The sequence below is a fragment of the Balaenoptera borealis genome (genome assembly GCF_965194805.1).
Source record: "Balaenoptera borealis genome assembly, contig: HAP1_SCAFFOLD_1115, whole genome shotgun sequence".
NCBI lineage: Eukaryota > Metazoa > Chordata > Mammalia > Artiodactyla > Balaenopteridae > Balaenoptera > Balaenoptera borealis.
In genome coordinates, this window is record NW_028123098.1 from 142,378 (window position 1) to 163,587 (window position 21,210).

General features: G+C 45.1%; 1 protein-coding gene and 1 pseudogene across 2 annotated transcripts in view; both read right to left on the reverse strand.

The window, feature by feature from the left end:
- The window catches only part of LOC309621863 (uncharacterized protein), a 160,684-nt gene that overhangs the window by 101,241 nt on the left and 38,233 nt on the right, over positions 1 to 21,210 (reverse strand). The window contains exons 4-5 of the mRNA XM_082409186.1: positions 16,812 to 16,949; positions 11,202 to 11,291 (exon numbers count right to left, since the gene is read on the reverse strand). Of these exons, the coding sequence (XP_082265312.1) occupies positions 11,202 to 11,291; positions 16,812 to 16,949 (228 nt within the window). The remainder of the gene's footprint in view (positions 1 to 11,201; positions 11,292 to 16,811; positions 16,950 to 21,210) is intronic.
- On the reverse strand, positions 8,580 to 9,547 carry LOC309621870 (heterogeneous nuclear ribonucleoprotein A3 pseudogene; annotated as a pseudogene). The gene is made up of 2 exons: positions 8,762 to 9,547; positions 8,580 to 8,704 (listed from the first exon to the last, which is right to left on the reverse strand). The product of its transcript is annotated as a heterogeneous nuclear ribonucleoprotein A3 pseudogene (transcript).

Here is a 21,210-nt window from a genome sequence, read left to right on the forward strand (position 1 = left end):
TTCTTCCACTTCCCAGTTTAGTTTTAGTCCTCATACAAAACGTGATAATCAACTTGCTTAATGCTAGGGATCACAGTGAAAAATAATATCTGAACTGACTTCTGTCAGATGAGTGAGAACTAAGGTTAATTCAGTGTATCTGAAGCATAGAAAGTGAGGGCACAAGTGGCACAAGATGGGGCTAGAGAAGCAGAGAGGATTCTAGACCACGCAGAGTCTTAAAGGCCAACAAACACTGTGTTTTCTATTCTCAAAACAATGTTTGTGAGCGATGTTTATGAGCAATGTTCCAACTTGCCTTGAAGGTTTTTTGTGTGAAGAATGGATTGGAAGGAAACAAGATATATGGACACTAGTTAGGACCTAATCGCAACACACAGGCAAGTTCAGTATTAGGGTGTTGAGGGAGAGCTGACAGATTCCAAAGAAATTCAGGAGATGAACTGAAGCGGGCTTAATGGGGTAGGAGATGGAGGAAAGGAAGGTCTTAGGGAATTAAAGGGTTTACTGCACACATGAGCAAAGTCTCAAAATTAATCATTTGAACGTACAGAGGTAGATCTCTCAAATGACTCCGGTTAGGAAGCAACGGTACGCCCTTTAGAATTCCTACAGACAACACAAATCAACTGTTTCGATGGAAAATTCGGCGGGACCGGTGCGTTTTTTCACTCCAACTTAGCTCCAGTTCCTATTACTCACATCTTCTGTGCCAAAACAACACAGCTGGAGGAACTGAAGGGGATTCCGTTTTGGTAATTAAGGAGTGTCCCCAACACTGACAGTCCCATCTTAAAAAGCACTCCCTCTGCATTTTACCCGAGGAGCAATGGCCAGAGCCTCCCTTTGAAAACGATGGGCAGAAATGAGACCATCACACACAGTCCCTTTCAGCTACTGTGAACTGAGCCGCGAGACGACCAATACCCCCTGGCACAGCGCGGACGGGCCAGCGCGCGGGGGCAACAGGGACAGGAGACAGCACAAGAGACGAAGCCCAGGCCCAGGGGCCAAGGCCTATTACCTTTCCGGCATGTGCAAAACATAAAACAGAAGCAATATTGTAACAAATTCATTAAAGACTTAAGAAAAAAACAAAACTCAGATGCTAAAGTGCCTACTCTAACCACTATACTATATTGCTTCTATAAAACAAGCACTAAACCTCAGATACAGAAAAAAACCCTTTTCGTGTCCTCACACCTAGGTCAAAATTACAAAGCGTTAATTCAGGAGACAGAAAGGGAAGGAATAAATCTGAATGAATCTGAGTCAGAACACAGTGCTATATAACCTTAGGCAAATTCCACAATACCCATGCCTCAACATGGCAAATTCCACAATACCCATGCCTCAACCTCCCTATCTATAAAGGAGTTAACCACACCAGCGCTAACCATTACTTGCCTCCTGGTAGCTTGTGAGTGTTAATTAATATTTGTAATAAATACACAGATCATCAGTTGAAAGAAACAAGGAAAACTACAGCGTTATTATTATTGCCTTGTTGCTAGAGCTAAACACCACAAATCAACATAAATAACTTATGTACACCAAGAATGTAGGGTTTGAATATGTACTTTGAAAGGCCATCATATAATTAGTTGTTTCACCTCTAATTGCTTTTCCTTTTTTTTTTTTTTGAATTTAAAAAAGCAATACAGGGACTTCCCTGGTGGTTCAGTGGTAAAGAATCCGTCCTGCAATGCAGGGGACGCGGGTTCGATTCCCGGTCGGGGAACTAAGATCCCACATGCCGCGGGGCAACTAAGCCCTCGCACCAAACTACTGAGCTCGCACACCTCAATGAGGTAGCCCACGTGCAGCAAACTACAGAGCCCACGCGCTCTGGAGCCTGCACGCCACAACTACAGAGCCCACGTGCCACAACTAGAGAGAGAAAACCCGCACGCCACAACTAGAGAGAAGCTCTCATGCTGCAACGAAGAGCCCGTGCGCCGCAACGACAATAAAGATCCCACATGCCTTAACGAAGGTCCCGCGTGCCGCAACTAAGACCCAATACAGCCAATCAACCAATCAATCAATCAAGTGGGGCGGGGGGAGCAATACAGGAATTTCCCTGGCAGTCCAGTGGTTAAGACTCCAAGCTCCCAATGCAGGGGGCACGGGCTCGATCCCTGATTGGGGAACCAAGATCCCACATGTGGCACAGCGTAGCCGGAAAAAAAACAAAAAAAGCAACACATACCCTACGGCATTTATCCCAGAGAACGCATGTTCGCACAAAAAAAGGTACACAAATGTCCACAGCATCTCTATCAGTAATAGTCAGGAAATGGGAAAAAAAACTCAGATGTTCTTCAATGGGCAAGTGATTAAACAAACTGAAGTACAGCCAAACCATGGAATACTACTCAGCAATTAAAAAGAAAGCGGCACTGGGACCTCTCTGGTGTTCCAGCGGTTAAGACTCTGCACTCTCAATGCAGGGGGCCCAGGTTCCATCCCTGGTCAGGGAACTAGATCCCGCATGCTGCAACTAAAGACCCGCACAGCCAAATAAATAAATAAATATTTTTTTTAAAAAAGAGGAGCACTGTTGATTCATGCAATTTGGATGACTCTCCAGGGAATTACACTGATTGAAAAAGGCCAATCCAAAAGGTTGCATACTGGGAATTCCCTGGCGGTCCAGTGTTTAGCACTCAGCACTTTCACTACCTGGGCTGGGTTCAATCCTTGGTCGGGGAACTAAGATCGCACAACCGGCAGCGCAGCCAAAAAAAAATTTTTTTTACTTAAAAAAAAAAAAAGGTTACACACTATATGATTTTATTCACATAACATTCTTTTTTTTTAATTAATTAGTTAATTTATTTTATTTTTGGCTGCGTTGGGTCTTCGTTGCTGCGTGTGGGCTTTCTCTAGTTGCGGCGAGCGGGGGCTACTCTTTGTTGCAGTGTGCGGGCTTCTCGCTGCGGTGGCTTCTCTTGTTGCAGAGCACGGGCTCTAGGCACGCGGGCTTCAGTAGTTGTGGCACGTGGGCTCAGTAGTTGTGGCTCCCGGGCTCTAAAGCGCAGGCTCAGTCGTTGTGGCGCATGGGCTTAGCTGCTCCGCGGCATGTGGGATCTTCCCGGACAAGGGATCAAACCCATGTCCCCTGCAATGGCAGGCAGATTCTTAACCGCTGCGCCACCAGGGAAGTCCCACATAACATTCTTGAAATGACAGGTTGCCAGGGACAGATAGGGCCGGGGGAGTGGGAGACGGGCCATCTTCCCCAGGGGGTATTTTCCCTTGATCATCTGCACAAAAACTTTATTGCAACTTTATCCACTGCACTATCAGATCATTATGATTTGGTGGGGAGTGGGGGAGCAGCAGTGGCTATAAAATGGCATCAGGAGAGATCCTGTGGGATGGAAATGTTCTCTATCTTGACTGTGTCAATGGCAATACCCAGGTTGTGACAGTATACTATGATTCTGTAAGATGTTACCATTGGGGAAAACTGGGTAAAGGACACACAGGAGCTATCGCACTATTATTTCTTACAACTGCATGTAAACCTACAATAATCTGGACACAAAAAGTTTAATCAGAAATGAAGGCAACACATGCCTCTTGTAACAAGTAAAACAATAGTCCGTGGTCAGTCTCTTTCTCTACCCGTCCCATTCCCTCCCTCTTGAGATAACCATGCAAACTCACTGCTCATACAAACAGGCATGCATTTAATACTTTCTGTTTACTGTATCAAAATGGGATCATACATACTACATATTACCCTGCAGCCTACCTTCTTCACCCATCATCCCTATATCATAGAGAGCTTAAAAAAAAAAAATTTTTTTTTAAGTGCCAAGCAGGATGGCAGGTATAGAAAATTTTCTGACTAGGGCAAATCTGACAAATGTTTACCGTGCTAATGTGCCATAGCTCAGCCAGGTGCATTCAGTGAGAGCACAATATGCAAGTAGCATTCTAAAGAGATCTGCAAAAAATGCAAGGTCTTCAGCAGCTCTTCGAGGATCCCATCCCCCTCTCTGCCTCCTCCATGGAACCATCCCATGGAGGTTGAACAGTTTAACTCCATTTGCCCCTCCTGCTGTTTGTGCTTTCGTTGTATACTTCTGTTCTACATCTCCACAAGACATTATTATTGTCACTTATTTACAAAATAACATATAAATATAAAGGTGTATGTACCTGGGTATATGTACATGTATATATTAGACACACACACACTTTAAGTGCTCTTTGTTCTTTCCTGCAGTTGTGTTCTTTTTTTTTGGGGGGGGGGCAAGTTTTTATATTGGTAAAGTTCTGTACTACTAGAAATATAAGATTTGAAAAGAAAAGTGAGACTTGAGGATCATCTGTGGAGCTTATCCTCATTCTCCTGCTGACGCATTATGTGTTTATAATTTGAGAACTGCAGATAAATACAAACTGGTCTTCTCCATACTTGCTCACTAAGGAATTCCTCATTTCTAGGAAACGTCTATTTCAAGGAAAGGAAACAAACAAAAACACCTAGTGCACTAGATGATTAAAAGGTACACATTTTATAGCCTGAGTTCGAGAAAAAAATTACCCAAGAAACGGCCTTTTTCCCTAGGAGCCAGCTTCTACTAGGGGAGTCTAGGGTTCTCTAGGCAAAGAAAAAAAACTTGCCAGTTTAAACAGAATAACAGAAACGTTCAGCCAATCAAATATACAGAACTCATCACTTGCAGTGAGGAATGAAAGGCCTGTATCAACAGAAAAAATAAATGGCACCGGCAACGTCTGCAACAGAAAACAAACAGGAAATCCTTTAAAAAGCCAAAATTGCAAAGACAGATGAACAGGGTATGAAATTACACGCCGGGCAATGCACCTGTTAAAGGAAAAGAGGCGCACACCAAGTCTGAAGTCTTAAGAATTCGGTGTTTAACACTACTTCTGCATGCTGCCCAGCAGAAAACTCGGGTCCTGGCTTAATCCACAACGCACACTTCATTTAAGGAGGTGAACTGCTTGGTCTGACTCAGTTTCTTATTCTGTAAAATGAATGCAACACAGCTGTCGTGAGTCCCCAAAGAATTCTGCACAAACGCTTTGTAACTCCAAAGTGCTGTGCAAATCAGAGCAGCCCTTCTCTCCTTCACATTCGTTGGACTTAGAATTTCAGAAGTTTAGCTGAAAATATAGACGACTCGGAAGCAAGGGACTGAGAGTGGCCCACACAGGTGGAAAGAAATGCAGAAACTGGAGCACCTCATACAAACCGCAAGAGACCACGTTCACGTGCACACGTTATCAGTGACAGAAAACGCCACCGGTAGCAACTGTAAACCACTGAGAGGACCAGCAACGACATGTGTCCAAATCCAGCCGGCAGCACAGCCTCGTCGGCGGCAATGCCTTAAACACAGCTCCCCGCACTCCGCGGCCTAACAAGATCCACTTTTTCCAAAAAGTTTAGCAACTTGCCAAGTACACTGGCGTAGTTCACCTTTTTTAAATGCTAAGCAAACATGCAGGGGAGTTGAGACAATCAAGGGAATGTTCAGCCTTCCTCAAAAATAAGATCCAGGAAATTCACGTTTTGCTTGAACAGTTTCATGTCTAAAACTGATCACAAACCTCTGTTTGATGTTGTTTTCTCGCTGCTGGCCAATGAGCCCGGGAAAGAGAACCAATTCTTTCAAACAGGGAGGGCTCTCTGCACTCTTCAGCTAAACCAGCGAGGCTTTACCACCGTCACGTTTAAAATAATGAGGAGGATGCCTCCATAGAGTTTACCGGGCTGCGCTAATCACGAGGGGCCTCGGGCGCCCAGGGCGGATCCCAGCGCCGGTGGCCGCGGGACCGGACCCCCTCCCCGGGACGCGGCCGCGGGACAGGACGCCCCCCAGAACCCCTGCCCGGGACGCAGCTGCGGGACAGGACGCCCCCCAGACCCCTGCCCGGGACGCAGCTGCGGGACAGGACGCCCCCCAGAACCCCTGCCCGGGACGCGGCCGCGGGACACGAAGCTCCCCCCTCCCCAGGAACCCCTCCCCAGAGCGCGGGCCTCGCCGCCGTCTCGCAGCACCCGCCGCGCTCACCGCGGGCCGGGAGCCCCCTCAGGCCGACTGGCCCCCGCCCGCCGCCCGGCCTCCCTCCGGCCCGCGCCGCCCGCCGCGCTCACCGCGTTTTTCTTCTGCACCATCTTGTCCATCTTCTTGGCAATGCGGACCACCTCGTCCTCCATGGCCCTGGCAGGCCTGCCCCGCGCCGGGCCGCGGGGGACGGGAAACGAGCGGAGCTGGCCGGGCGGCAGGTAAGCCCAGGCGTCGGCGAGGGCCCTCACCAGGCGTCACCGAGGCGCTTCTTCACTCACGACGACTGCGACGGCGGGGGCGGCGGCGGCGGCGGCGCTCCTCCCACGCAGGCAGCGCCAATCGAGCTCCCAGCTCGCGGCGGCGACGGCGGCGGCGCTCCTCCCCCGCAGGCAGCGCCAATCGAGCTCCCAGCTCGCGGCGGCGACGGCGGCGGCGCTCCTCCCACGCAGGCAGCGCCAATCGAGCTCCCAGCTCGCGGCCGCGGCGGCGGCGGCGCTCCTCCCCCGCAAGCAGCGCCAATCCAGCTCGCGGCGGCGGCGGCGGCGGCGGCGCTCCTCCCCCGCAGGCAGTGCCAAGCGAGCTCCCAGCTCGCGGCGGCGGCGCTCCTCCCCCGCAGGCAGCGACAATCGAGCTCCCGGCTCGCGGCGGCGACGGCGGCGCTCCTCCCCCGCAGGGAGCGCCAGTCGAGCTCCCAGCTCGCGGCGGCGGCGGCGGCGCTCCTCCCCCGCAGGCAGCGCCAACCGAGCTCCCAGCTCGCGGCGGCGACGGCGGCGGCGCTCCTCCCACGCAGGCAGCGCCAATCGAGCTCCCAGCTCGCGGCGGCGGCGCTCCTCCCCCGCAGGCAGCGCCAATCGAGCTCCCAGCTCGTGGCGGCGGCAGCGGCGGCGGCGGCGGCGCTCCTCCCCCGCAGGGCAGCGCCAATCGAGCTCCCAGTTCGCGGCGGCGGCGGCGGCGCTCCTCCCCCGCAGGCAGCGCCAAACGAGCTCCCAGCTCGCGGCGGCGGCGGCGGCGGCGCTCCTCCCCCGCAGGCAGCGCCAATCCAGCTCGCGGCGGCGGCGGCGGCGGCGGCGCTCCTCCCCCGCAGGCAGTGCCAAGCGAGCTCCCAGCTCGCGGCGGCGGCGCTCCTCCCCCGCAGGCAGCGCCAAGCGAGCTCCCAGCTCGCGGCGGCGACGGCGGCGGCGCTCCTCCCCCACAGGCAGCGCCAATCGAGCTCCCAGCTCGCGGCGGCGGCGGCGGCGGCGCTCCTCCCCCGCAGGGAGCGCCAGTCGAGCTCGCGGCGGCGGCGGCGGCGGCGGCGGCGCTCCTCCCCCGCAGGCAGCGCCAATGGAGCTCCCAGCTCGCGGCGGCGGCGGCGGCGGCGCTCCTCCCCCGCAGGCAGCGCCAAACGAGCTCCCAGCTCGCGGCGGCGGCCGCGGCGGCGCTCCTCCCCCGCAGGCAGCGCCAATCAAGCTCGCGGCGGCGGCGGCGGCGGCGGCGCTCCTCCCCCGCAGGGAGCGCCAATCGAGCTCCCAGCTCGCGGCGGCGGCGGCGCTCCTCCCCCGCAGGCAGCGCCAATCGCGCTCCCAGCTCTGTTCTTTTGTTTTTTTTTTTTTGAATTCTGAGATTTTTCATTTGAAGTAAATCTTAAAGCTATTAAATTCACAAATATGCTAATTTAAATACCCAATTCTATTATCTAAAACACACATTGCAAACATACAAATATCTATTCTCTCCACATGTCAGAGCCCATTCATTTCATGGTTTGGAAATGGGGAGAATAGATCCCCTTAAACTGCAAGTCAGCAGGTGTTTCTTTACAGTTAACTTTAGCAAAATTCATACAAAATATTAATGAACAATGATCTTCTTTACTTGTTAACTCACAAGGAAACACCTTCAAAACTGCATTTTGTTAAAGTTTCTGTACTAAAATGTAGAAAAACTGAACTACACAAATATTGAAAAGTTTAAAATTCCTTAATTTTTTATTCCTGGTACCACTACCACAATTTACAGGGCAATATACCTGATGTAATGAAAAGAAAAAGACAAAGCTACAACAGATAAAAGACCTCAGGAATGTACATCTAATTGACCCTCCGTTGCATGAATCAATAGCTGCACTTTTTGCAAACTGTGGCTAGGACAGTCCTGAACAAGAAGGGTTTCCTGTTTAAGCTGCAGTAACTTTTCTGACTATGGATCATCGTTCCTTCTGCGGCAGGTTTTTACAGTTCCTCTAATGCATTTGGGACGACTGTCTCAAAGTAACCTGCAGCTTTCCTGACAACTCCTCGCTCTCTCTCCTGCTAAGAACTGTAGCCCTTTTCTTCTGAGTTTTGAGAACCTTCTGCTACCATATCCACCACTTCCACCACCAGATCCATAACCACCACCATAGGGACTTCCCGAGCTTCTTCCACCAAAACTGCCCCCCTTCATGGGTCCATAATTTGATTGCTGTTGTCCACTATAATTTCCAAAATCATTATAGCTCCCACCACCACCACCATAGTTACCTCCAAAATTTCCTCCTTCATTGTAAGCATCATATCCTCCACCACCGCCACCATATCCACCATCTTGGTTTCCATATCCTGGTCCACCACCACCATAGCCTCCTCTACTACTGTAACCAGGACCACCACCATCGTTACCACCGTCGCCTCCAAATCCGTTTTATCCACCATCACCTCCTCCATAACTACCTCTGCTGCCACCACCTCCACCACCATAGCCTCCTCTTCCACCAAAGTTTCCACCACGGCCAAAGTTACCTCCACCACCTCCAAAGTTTCCTCCACGACCCATAAAGTTGCCAGATCCACCTCCACGACCTCTCTGTGATCCAGCAGATTGCATTTCTTGTTTAGAAAGGGCCTTTTTCACTTACAATTATGCCCATTAATAGTGTGGTATTTCTGAACAACAATTTTATCAACTGTATCATGATCATCAAAAGTTACAAAAGCAAATCCTCTCTTTTTTCCACTCTGCCTGTCTTCCATAACTCCTATGGTTTCAATCTTGCCATACTTTTCAAAGTAGTCTCTCGAATTACATTCTTCTGTATCTTCTTTAATACCACCAACAAAAATTTTCTTCACTGTTAGACGGGCACCAGGCTTTACAGAATCCTCTCTAGAAACAGCTCTCTTTGGTTCCACTACACGCCCATCAACCTTGTGTGGTCGAGCACACATTGCTGCATCCACCTCTTCAACCCAAGAGTAAGTCACAAAACCAAAGCCCCTGGAACGGTTTGTCTGGGGGTCTCTCATCACCACACAATCTGTAAGTGTGCCCCATTTCTCAAAATGTTCTCTTAAGCTATCGTCTGTAGTTTCAAAGCTCAGACCACCAATAAACAGTTTTCTCAACTGTTCTGGTTCCTTTGGATCATGGCCCTCCTCCCCCCGGCGGCGGCGGCGGCCGGAGTCGGGCTGGGGGCGACCGGGCGGCGGTTTTACCTCCGTTTTGAGACCGGACTCGCCTCTTCCAACTCGAGTTCAATATGGGACCGAGAGCCCAGCTCTGTTCTATGTTGGGCCATTTTACTTCAGCCCAAAAAAATTTCTTCTAGTATTCCCTAAGGTCTGCTGGGGATCAGTTTTCTTATTTTTCATTTATCTGTATTTGATTTTTTAAAATTGATTCCAATTTTCTGTTGAGATTCTCCATATTTTAATCTATTAATCCCCATCTTTTACTCTCAATATAGTCATTTTAAAGTTCTGTGCTAACTCCAGAATCTGAATTCCCTCTAAATCAATTTTTCTTGGTTTTTTTTTTTTTTTTTTTTTTTTGTCTTAAGTTTTAGTCACTTTTTCCTGCTTCAGGAATTTCATAATTTTTGATTGTGTGCTGGACGTGGTGAATAAAAAATTCATAGAGACTGAAGATGCTATTACTTTGCACCAGAGAAGATTTACCCTTTTCTCTGTTAATCAGAGTGGCTGATCATTTCAGTCATTTCAGGAATTTTACTAGGTCAGAACTGGGTTGGAGCTTTAGTTGTCTCATCCTACCTATGATTTTTCCTAATTTGTGGCCTCCCTGGATTTTTGCTGTGAGCCTGACAGGTCTTTGATTCTTCAATAAATACAGTCAGTTATTGACTTCAGTCTTTCAGATGTTTGAATTCAGCTCTTTAGGCTCTCAGTTCTCACAGCTTCAGAGTATGGCAAATGTAAGGAGAGACCAGCTATGTATTTGTTGCCGTTACACTTTCTCAGTGAAAATTTGTCTCATAAACACTGAAACATTGCAGATGACTTCACTTTTTCTGACTCAGCCCCCTTCTTGGGGATGGCACTTCTGGGTTTTTACTGTGAGTCTGGTAGGTCTCTAATTCCTCACTTTGGAAAGTTCTCTCCCTCAGGCATTAGGTATTTAGCTTCCTGCTTTATATAGGTTCAAAAACTGGCAAATGTCTTGAAGAGGAGACCTAATGATTGTCACAGGCCCCTTTATCTAGCGGGATTTGGTTTGTTAGTGCCATGACTGTGCAGGAAATTTCACTCTGCTTTCTTGGCTCAGTCCCCCATCATCCTATACCACCCTGACACTAAGGAAATGTCCTGTGGGGGAAATCGGCTTGACATTCTGCTAGATTTCACTCCATCATGCCAGCAAATGAGTTCATCAAAAGATATGGTGATTTCTCTTTTCCAGTGGAGTATGTCTCCCTACACCAAACCCCTGCTCCAAATCTCTAAATGTCCCTCTCTAGCATATTAGTTGATATTGTTTCTTGATTGCTTCCTTAGCTCGATGATCTTTTATTCAAGTTTGTTTGCTCGTTGCAGCAGGAGTGATGGCCTGTGCCTACCTAGTGCAGGCATATTATTATGGAGATATGGCTTTGGTCCCAGACACCACAATAAGGAGAATATCATAAGAAAGCAAGTCACACGAGTTGTTTGGTTTCCCAGTGCATGTAAAAGTTATGTTTATGCTATACTGTAGTCTATTAAGTGTGCAATAGCATTATGTCTAAAAAAAGTACATATCTTAATTTGAAAGTAGACTTTAAGAATGCTACCCATCATCTGAGCCTTCAGCAAGCTGTAATCTTTTTGCAATAGTAACATCAAAGATCACTGATCACAGATCATGTAACAAGTATAATAGTGAAAAAGTTTGAAATATTGTGAGACTTACCAAAACATGACATAGAGACACGAAGTGAGCAAATGCTGTTGGAAAAATGGCACCACCAGTAGAGCTGCTTGACACAGGGTTGCCACAAACCTTCAATTTGTAAAAAAAAAAAAAAAAAAAAAAAAAAAAAAAAAAAGCATTATCTGCAAGGTACAATAAAGTGAAGTGCAATAAAGTGAGGTATGCCTATACATCCTGCCTCAAAGCAGAAATCCTATTTAGATCACCTTTAATTTCTCTCTATGATATATCAATAGTTTTCTATTCTAATAGGGTTCTTACATTTTTTATTACACTTATTATTAGGTATATGATGTTTTGATGATAATGTAGATGGCATATTTTTTAGTTTTTAATTTTATAACTTTTCAGACACAGAAAAATGTTAGTGGAATTTTTTAATGTTTGGTCTCTTATCTGGCAACTCTTCTAAAAACTAACTGATATTCTAATAAGTTATCTGTAGATGGTTTTGGATTTTCTGTATCCTTAATTATATCAACTATGGAAAGTGACAGTATGATTTCTTCCTTTCTTAGCCTTATATTTCTGATTTCTTTTTCCTGCCTTACTGCTAATGCCATTTAATACTTTTACTAATAGGTTGAATAGAAAAGGTAAGAGTTGGCATTCTTATTTTGTTCCTAATCTTACAGTGGACGTTCTCCACATTTCACTATAAATAGGATGGTGGCTCTAAAGTTTTTTGTAGTTTCCCTTTGCTATGAGTTTTTAATCATACATAATTATTGAATTTTATCAAATGCTTTATCTGACTATACTGATATGATCATATACATTTTCTCCTTTATTTTATGGATGTGGTGCATGACATTTATTGATATTTGAATGTTAACTCACCTTGCATTTCTGGAGTAAAACAACTTGGTAGGAATTCACACACACACACACACACACACACACACACACACACATTCACTCACTCACACACTCTACATTTGATTGTCTAACATTTTGTGTATGATTTTTGCTTCTGTATACATAAGGGAGATGGGCCTATTTTCTTTTCTCATAATTGTCCTTTTAATTAGTGAATAGTATATAGAGGGTAGAGATTTAAAAGACCTTTTAAAAGGTCTTCTTCTTCTGTGATATAATACAATACAGTATTACTCCATTTTTTAAAAATGACCTTTTTCATTTTCAAATAATTTCAAATCTGCAGAAAAGATACAAACAGAGTTCCCTTTACCTCTCTCCCAGTTTTTCCTATTGCTAACATCTTATACTACCATAGTATATTTTTCAAAATTAAAAAGCCAACATTTATACATTACTATTAACTAAACTTAAGACTTTTTTTGGATTTCACCAGTTTTCCTGTTAATGACCTTTTTCTGTTCTAGGACCCAATCCAGTATATCACATTCCACTTAGTTAGTTGTCATGTCTCCTTAGTCTTCTCTGGTCTATGACAGTTCCTCATTCCTTCCTTGTTTTTCATGATTTTGACAGTCTTGAGGAATATTTGTCTGATATTTTGTAGAATTGTTCTCAGTCTGGGTTTGGCTGATGTTTTTCTCATGATTCGACTGGAGTTATAGGTTTTGACAAAGAATACCGCAGAAGCGAAGTAACCGTCTCATCACATCATAACAGAGAGTATGTAGTGTCTCCGTGACATCACTGGTGATGTGAAACATCATCACTTGCATAACATGGTGTTTGCTTGGTTTCTCCACTGTAAAGTTACTTTTTCTCCCATTTTATACTGTCTCTGGAATTCAATCATTAAGGCCAGCCCAGGACTGGACTTAAGGGGAAGATTAAGCTTCACCTCCACCTCCTTGGGGAGGAGATGGATGCCGGGGGGGGGCGGGGGGGAGGTTACCTACATATGGAATTCTTCTGTTGGCAAGATTTGTCTTCTCCCTCCCTCCTATTATTTATTTATTTATACACTCATTTATTTACTCCATTATGTTTTAATATGGATTCTTTATCATCTATATACATAATTACAACCTTAAAAACCTCTGGTTCCCCCACTGACATATAAACTTTTTGAGGAAAGGCTCTGTTTCTTTTTTATTTTTGTACACTCTATGCGTTTAGCATAGTCCCCTAATTTATAGTGGACTTCCAGTAATTATTTTTTAATGGATATCTTTCCACTTCAACTGAAAAGTACCCTTTCCTTATATAATAGCATTCTAAATCCAAAATAAAAGTAGATTTTAAAATAAGTAAAAGTAAACTCATGCATGATCACCCTGTAATAAGTATGTAAAAAAGCACAGGGTACTGCAGAAATAACTTAACCATTTGAGTTGGATGTGTCTCCAAAAAATATTGAAGCCACATTTGGAAAGAAATTACAGTATTTGATAAGCCAAGGATATGACCTGCTGTGTGCTTTCTCTTTTTTGTTCAGATCACCAAAGGAGATTAAGACCCCGTTTTCTCCCTTCTCTGGAAAATTATCATCTGATGCAGTCACTCAGATAACAACAGAGAGTCCAGGAAAAACCATGTTTTCATCTGAGATTTTTGTTAATGCTGAAGATCGTGGACATGATATTCCAGACCTCAGTACACAGAAGTTGGGCAAAGTTCCTGTCAAGTTTGCTTCATCATCTTCAGTCCAACAGATTACTGTTCTTCATGGCACAGATGGTAAGAGAATTTTAGGTCACATTACCAACTTTTGTGTGTCATTAACTAAGAAATTTCTTGATTGGGTCTTTCTAGTTAGAAAACCTAATTTTAATTTTAAGCATTAGGTTGTACATGATTAAAACATCTTTTATTTACATAGCTATGAAGAGAATATAATTTATTATGTTTTTACTTCAATTTCTAGTGAAGTTAACAACCTATGTGAAACTCATGCTACTTGTGGCTGACGTATTTTCAACTCATAATACTTGTCATAAGAATGCAAGTAGTTCATGAAAACATAAAAACTATAGAGGTTCAATTTTAGGGAGGTAGATAACTATTTGGCATTGTTTCTTTTACTATTGTTTTGCATGATACAGTGAACAGATAGCAAACACAATACCAGTCTATTTCTTGCTCAAGAAACGTTGAGCAGGGACCCAGGTTGACTGTGACTCTGCTTTCTTTAAAACATGGAACCTTGGATTCATCATCATAGTCAACTGGAAGGGACGAAAAGCATGGAGGAGCACATGTTGGGAGGCTTTTATGGGCTAGGCCTAGGTGTGGCCCACATCACTTTCCACTGACTAGGAATAGTTTAGCTGTGCTTTCCAGGATGAAGAAGAAATGAGTTTTGGTGAACAGCTAGCAATTTCTACCATAAGGTCTACATTTAGAGTGTTCCTATGCTATCATGACAGTGATATTTTTATAGTGCTTATACTATATAACATTCAAAATTATAGCAAGTTATTTTCTTTTTCAGACCAGTAACTGGAAAGTTAAGTTCCCATTCTACCTCCAAATGAGGGTGGGAACTTTCAATTACTAATTTTAAAGTATTCAACAGTTTGTACAAATCTATTCAAAATATATTTTAAGTTTTCCTACTTGTGCAAAAAGTTTATCTGTCTGTAGGTATAAATGGAATATGCCTAAATGTATAAAGAAAATTGCTTAGTTCCACATGTAAATTGCACTGAATTTAATTTGAATAAATACATTTATATGTTGAAATGGTTATATTTCTTTTCTTTTTTTTTTTTTTTACTTTTATTTATTTTATTTTTGGCTGTGTTGGGTCTTCATCGCTGCGTGCAGCCTTTCTCTAGTTGCGGCGAGCGGGGGCTACTCTTCGTTGCGGTGCACGGGCTTCTCATTGCGGTGGCTTCTCTTGTGGTGGAGCACGGGCTCTAGGCGCGTGGGCTTCGGTGCATGGGCTCAGTAGTTGTGGCTCGCGGGCTCTAGAGCGCAGGCTCAGTAGTTGTGGCACATGGGCTTAGTTGCTCCGCGGCATGGGGGATCTTCCCGGACCAGGGCTGGCACCCGTGTCCCCTGCATTGGCAGGCGGATTCTTAACCACTGCGCTATCAGGGAAACCCGAGATGGTTATATATCTTATACATTTTTATTGTGATATAAAATTATGCCCCCCAAATGTATAGTCTAATCAATATCACACAGAACACCTTTAATGTGTCAGTTACCTATTGCCACCGTGATACTGTATAAGAACCTCGAAAATCTCAGTGCTTCGTAACAACAGACATTTGCTTTCCTCACTCATGGGCTTATGAGTCAGTTGGAGTTTGGCATCAGGATGCAAAAACGGTTTGGGTCTGTTCCACATGCCTTGTACTGAAACCCAGGCTACTCTGGGTATGCTGTTTTCATGTTGGTGGCAGAGCACAGGAGAGGAAATCCAACTGTGAAAGTGTATTTTATACCTCTTCTGACATCAAATGGATCGGTCTACATAGAGCCCACAGTTCACGGTCTTACCTTTACATACAGGTACTTGGTAGAAAGGACTCCTTTAAAAGAGAAATATTATTTGGTTTAATAATAAAAGATTTTTAACTCTGTGGATTCAGAAGTAAAATTTTAAAAAATATTTTAAAAGTATACAGAATAGGGCTTCCCTGGTGGCGCAGTGGTTAAGAATCCACCTGCCAATGCAATGCGGGGGACACGGGTTCGAGCCCTGGTCTGCGAAGATCCCACATGCCGTGGAGCAACTAAGCCCATGTGCCACAACTACTGAGCCTGCATTCTAGAGCCCGTGAGCCGCAACTACCGAAGCCCACGCGCCTAGAGCGCATGCTCCGCAACAATAGACGCCACCGCGATGAGACGCCCGCACACCGCAACCAAGAGTAGCCCCCGCTAGCCGCCAACTAGAGAAAGCCCGTGCACAGCAATGAAGACCCAGTGCAGCCAAAAAAATAAACACATAGAATAAATAAGTTCAAACAATAAATAAATAAATAAACATAAATTTAAAAAAAAAAGAACACCTAATGCAGGTGGGAAGGTGAGAGGGCCACTGTAAAGGTCATCTATGCTACATGTACAAGAACCCCGAGAGCACACCAATAGGTACCACATTTTTCACTGCTGTAGCCGATCATTCCCCCTGTACTACCACACTGTAGCACTCCCTTCCCTCATCTACTGCTATAGTCTCTTTGGAAGGTGTTTCACAACTCTTGTTATGAGAGTGCCAGTTGAACTGTCCTCACTTCCTTCATTTATACCAGGATTGAAGACCTTGTAGTCCGAGATCCTGTCCAGAGAGCAAGCAGGCTAAGACTCTGTCTTTGTTGATGTATTTCATCAGAAAGGGCTCTACCCCCTCTCCTAGTTCATGGTGTGAAGCGTTCATAGCCTCTTGGGAAAGTGGGGAGAATTGAAAGGACTCTATATGAGAATGCTAGGCTTTGTAAAACATTTCAGTTTTTTAAAAATAAGACTCATTTTCTATTGGACTGACAACAGTCCTATGAAATACAAAGAAAGCCGAGAATCAGTGACAGGAAATGATCACCAGTAAGAATTACAACAGTCACCGCTTACCTCGTAGCTTACGGCACTGTCCATGGTCCTTAAGAAGAGTTAGTAGAAATGCCTAGCCCATCTTGCCCTTGAACCCCTTAAAAGGTACACGACTGCTGTGTTGGTGTTTAGGGGGAGCATCTCACTTACCAGGGACTGACTTCTCCCTTGATCCCTCTGTAGTGATGGAGACTTCCCCGCAGATGAAAAATTCCCTGGGATTGCAACCTCCAAGCCAGACAGCTTTCCTATGGAAAGACAGAGAGCTTGTAAAGATGAAACACCAGTCTGCGGGAGAAAGGGAAGAAGAGAATGATGGAAATCGTTTCTGGGAAACTATTTTTACATTATGTTTTGTTTGTTCCTGGTAAATAAACTGAAATCTTCTTAACATTAAAACAAAATCTAAACCACTAAATTCAATAATACAGGAGTATAACTTTTGAAAAAAATTTCTTTGGCTGCGCAGCATGTGGGATCTTAGCTCCCCAACCAGGAATTGAACCCACGCCTGCTGCATTGGAAGCGCAGAGTCTTCACCACTGGACCACCAGGGAAGTCCCAGGAATATCACTTTTAAAGGAGAAGTTATAAACCCCTTGGTTATATGAACTGCAGATTTTTAGTAAGAAGTCAATATATTTTTTGTTAGGCACATTTTATGTTAGGCTGTCTCCCTGCACAGGATGCAGGCGCCTTGAGAATGGAAATCATATCCCTCTATAGTACGTCCCTCTTCTTTCTGCCTTGCAGTTTGCTGCTCCACTTGTTCAACCCCACCTAGTAATAACCTATACTTCCCTCGTTCCTGTTTTCCCATCTTGAAAACAGACAAAAGGCAACCAAACAACGCAAAGGTCTCAACAAATAAGGGATATCCAAAACCAGAGATGGCCAGAACTTCTGTATCCCTCATGAAACCTAGCCCGGTGTTCAATATGTAGGTATCATTAATACATGCGTGTTGACTGAAACAGTTGAAACTCAATTCTTCCACTTCCCAGTTTAGTTTTAGTCCTCATACAAAACGTGATAATCAACTTGCTTAATGCTAGGGATCACAGTGAAAAATAATATCTGAACTGACTTCTGTCAGATGAGTGAGAACTAAGGTTAATTCAGTGTATCTGAAGCATAGAAAGTGAGGGCACAAGTGGCACAAGATGGGGCTAGAGAAGCAGAGAGGATTCTAGACCACGCAGAGTCTTAAAGGCCAACAAACACTGTGTTTTCTATTCTCAAAACAATGTTTGTGAGCGATGTTTATGAGCAATGTTCCAACTTGCCTTGAAGGTTTTTTGTGTGAAGAATGGATTGGAAGGAAACAAGATATATGGACACTAGTTAGGACCTAATCGCAACACACAGGCAAGTTCAGTATTAGGGTGTTGAGGGAGAGCTGACAGATTCCAAAGAAATTCAGGAGATGAACTGAAGCGGGCTTAATGGGGTAGGAGATGGAGGAAAGGAAGGTCTTAGGGAATTAAAGGGTTTACTGCACACATGAGCAAAGTCTCAAAATTAATCATTTGAACGTACAGAGGTAGATCTCTCAAATGACTCCGGTTAGGAAGCAACGGTACGCCCTTTAGAATTCCTACAGACAACACAAATCAACTGTTTCGATGGAAAATTCGGCGGGACCGGTGCGTTTTTTCACTCCAACTTAGCTCCAGTTCCTATTACTCACATCTTCTGTGCCAAAACAACACAGCTGGAGGAACTGAAGGGGATTCCGTTTTGGTAATTAAGGAGTGTCCCCAACACTGACAGTCCCATCTTAAAAAGCACTCCCTCTGCATTTTACCCGAGGAGCAATGGCCAGAGCCTCCCTTTGAAAACGATGGGCAGAAATGAGACCATCACACACTGTCCCTTTCAGCTACTGTGAACTGAGCCGCGAGACGACCAATACCCCCTGGCACAGCGCGGACGGGCCAGCGCGCGGGGGCAACAGGGACAGGAGACAGCACAAGAGACGAAGCCCAGGCCCAGGGGCCAAGGCCTATTACCTTTCCGGCATGTGCAAAACATAAAACAGAAGCAATATTGTAACAAATTCATTAAAGACTTAAGAAAAAAACAAAACTCAGATGCTAAAGTGCCTACTCTAACCACTATACTATATTGCTTCTATAAAACAAGCACTAAACCTCAGATACAGAAAAAAACCCTTTTCGTGTCCTCACACCTAGGTCAAAATTACAAAGCGTTAATTCAGGAGACAGAAAGGGAAGGAATAAATCTGAATGAATCTGAGTCAGAACACAGTGCTATATAACCTTAGGCAAATTCCACAATACCCATGCCTCAACATGGCAAATTCCACAATACCCATGCCTCAACCTCCCTATCTATAAAGGAGTTAACCACACCAGCGCTAACCATTACTTGCCTCCTGGTAGCTTGTGAGTGTTAATTAATATTTGTAATAAATACACAGATCATCAGTTGAAAGAAACAAGGAAAACTACAGCGTTATTATTATTGCCTTGTTGCTAGAGCTAAACACCACAAATCAACATAAATAACTTATGTACACCAAGAATGTAGGGTTTGAATATGTACTTTGAAAGGCCATCATATAATTAGTTGTTTCACCTCTAATTGCTTTTCCTTTTTTTTTTTTTTGAATTTAAAAAAGCAATACAGGGACTTCCCTGGTGGTTCAGTGGTAAAGAATCCGTCCTGCAATGCAGGGGACGCGGGTTCGATTCCCGGTCGGGGAACTAAGATCCCACATGCCGCGGGGCAACTAAGCCCTCGCACCAAACTACTGAGCTCGCACACCTCAATGAGGTAGCCCACGTGCAGCAAACTACAGAGCCCACGCGCTCTGGAGCCTGCACGCCACAACTACAGAGCCCACGTGCCACAACTAGAGAGAGAAAACCCGCACGCCACAACTAGAGAGAAGCTCTCATGCTGCAACGAAGAGCCCGTGCGCCGCAACGACAATAAAGATCCCACATGCCTTAACGAAGGTCCCGCGTGCCGCAACTAAGACCCAATACAGCCAATCAACCAATCAATCAATCAAGTGGGGCGGGGGGAGCAATACAGGAATTTCCCTGGCAGTCCAGTGGTTAAGACTCCAAGCTCCCAATGCAGGGGGCACGGGCTCGATCCCTGATTGGGGAACCAAGATCCCACATGTGGCACAGCGTAGCCGAAAAAAAAACAAAAAAAGCAACACATACCCTACGGCATTTATCCCAGAGAACGCATGTTCGCACAAAAAAAGGTACACAAATGTCCACAGCATCTCTATCAGTAATAGTCAGGAAATGGGAAAAAAAACTCAGATGTTCTTCAATGGGCAAGTGATTAAACAAACTGAAGTACAGCCAAACCATGGAATACTACTCAGCAATTAAAAAGAAAGCGGCACTGGGACCTCTCTGGTGTTCCAGCGGTTAAGACTCTGCACTCTCAATGCAGGGGGCCCAGGTTCCATCCCTGGTCAGGGAACTAGATCCCGCATGCTGCAACTAAAGACCCGCACAGCCAAATAAATAAATAAATAAATATTTTTTTTAAAAAAGAGGAGCACTGTTGATTCATGCAATTTGGATGACTCTCCAGGGAATTACACTGATTGAAAAAGGCCAATCCAAAAGGTTGCATACTGGGAATTCCCTGGCGGTCCAGTGTTTAGCACTCAGCACTTTCACTACCTGGGCTGGGTTCAATCCTTGGTCGGGGAACTAAGATCGCACAACCGGCAGCGCAGCCAAAAAAAAATTTTTTTTACTTAAAAAAAAAAAAAGGTTACACACTATATGATTTTATTCACATAACATTCTTTTTTTTTTAATTAATTAGTTAATTTATTTTATTTTTGGCTGCGTTGGGTCTTCGTTGCTGCGTGTGGGCTTTCTCTAGTTGCGGCGAGCGGGGGCTACTCTTTGTTGCAGTGTGCGGGCTTCTCGCTGCGGTGGCTTCTCTTGTTGCAGAGCACGGGCTCTAGGCACGCGGGCTTCAGTAGTTGTGGCACGTGGGCTCAGTAGTTGTGGCTCCCGGGCTCTAAAGCGCAGGCTCAGTCGTTGTGGCGCATGGGCTTAGTTGCTCCGCGGCATGTGGGATCTTCCCGGACAAGGGATCAAACCCATGTCCCCTGCAATGGCAGGCAGATTCTTAACCGCTGCGCCACCAGGGAAGTCCCACATAACATTCTTGAAATGACAGGTTGCCAGGGACAGATAGGGCCGGGGGAGTGGGAGACGGGCCATCTTCCCCAGGGGGTATTTTCCCTTGATCATCTGCACAAAAACTTTATTGCAACTTTATCCACTGCACTATCAGATCATTATGATTTGGTGGGGAGTGGGGGAGCAGCAGTGGCTATAAAATGGCATCAGGAGAGATCCTGTGGGATGGAAATGTTCTCTATCTTGACTGTGTCAATGGCAATACCCAGGTTGTGACAGTATACTATGATTCTGTAAGATGTTACCATTGGGGAAAACTGGGTAAAGGACACACAGGAGCTATCGCACTATTATTTCTTACAACTGCATGTAAACCTACAATAATCTGGACACAAAAA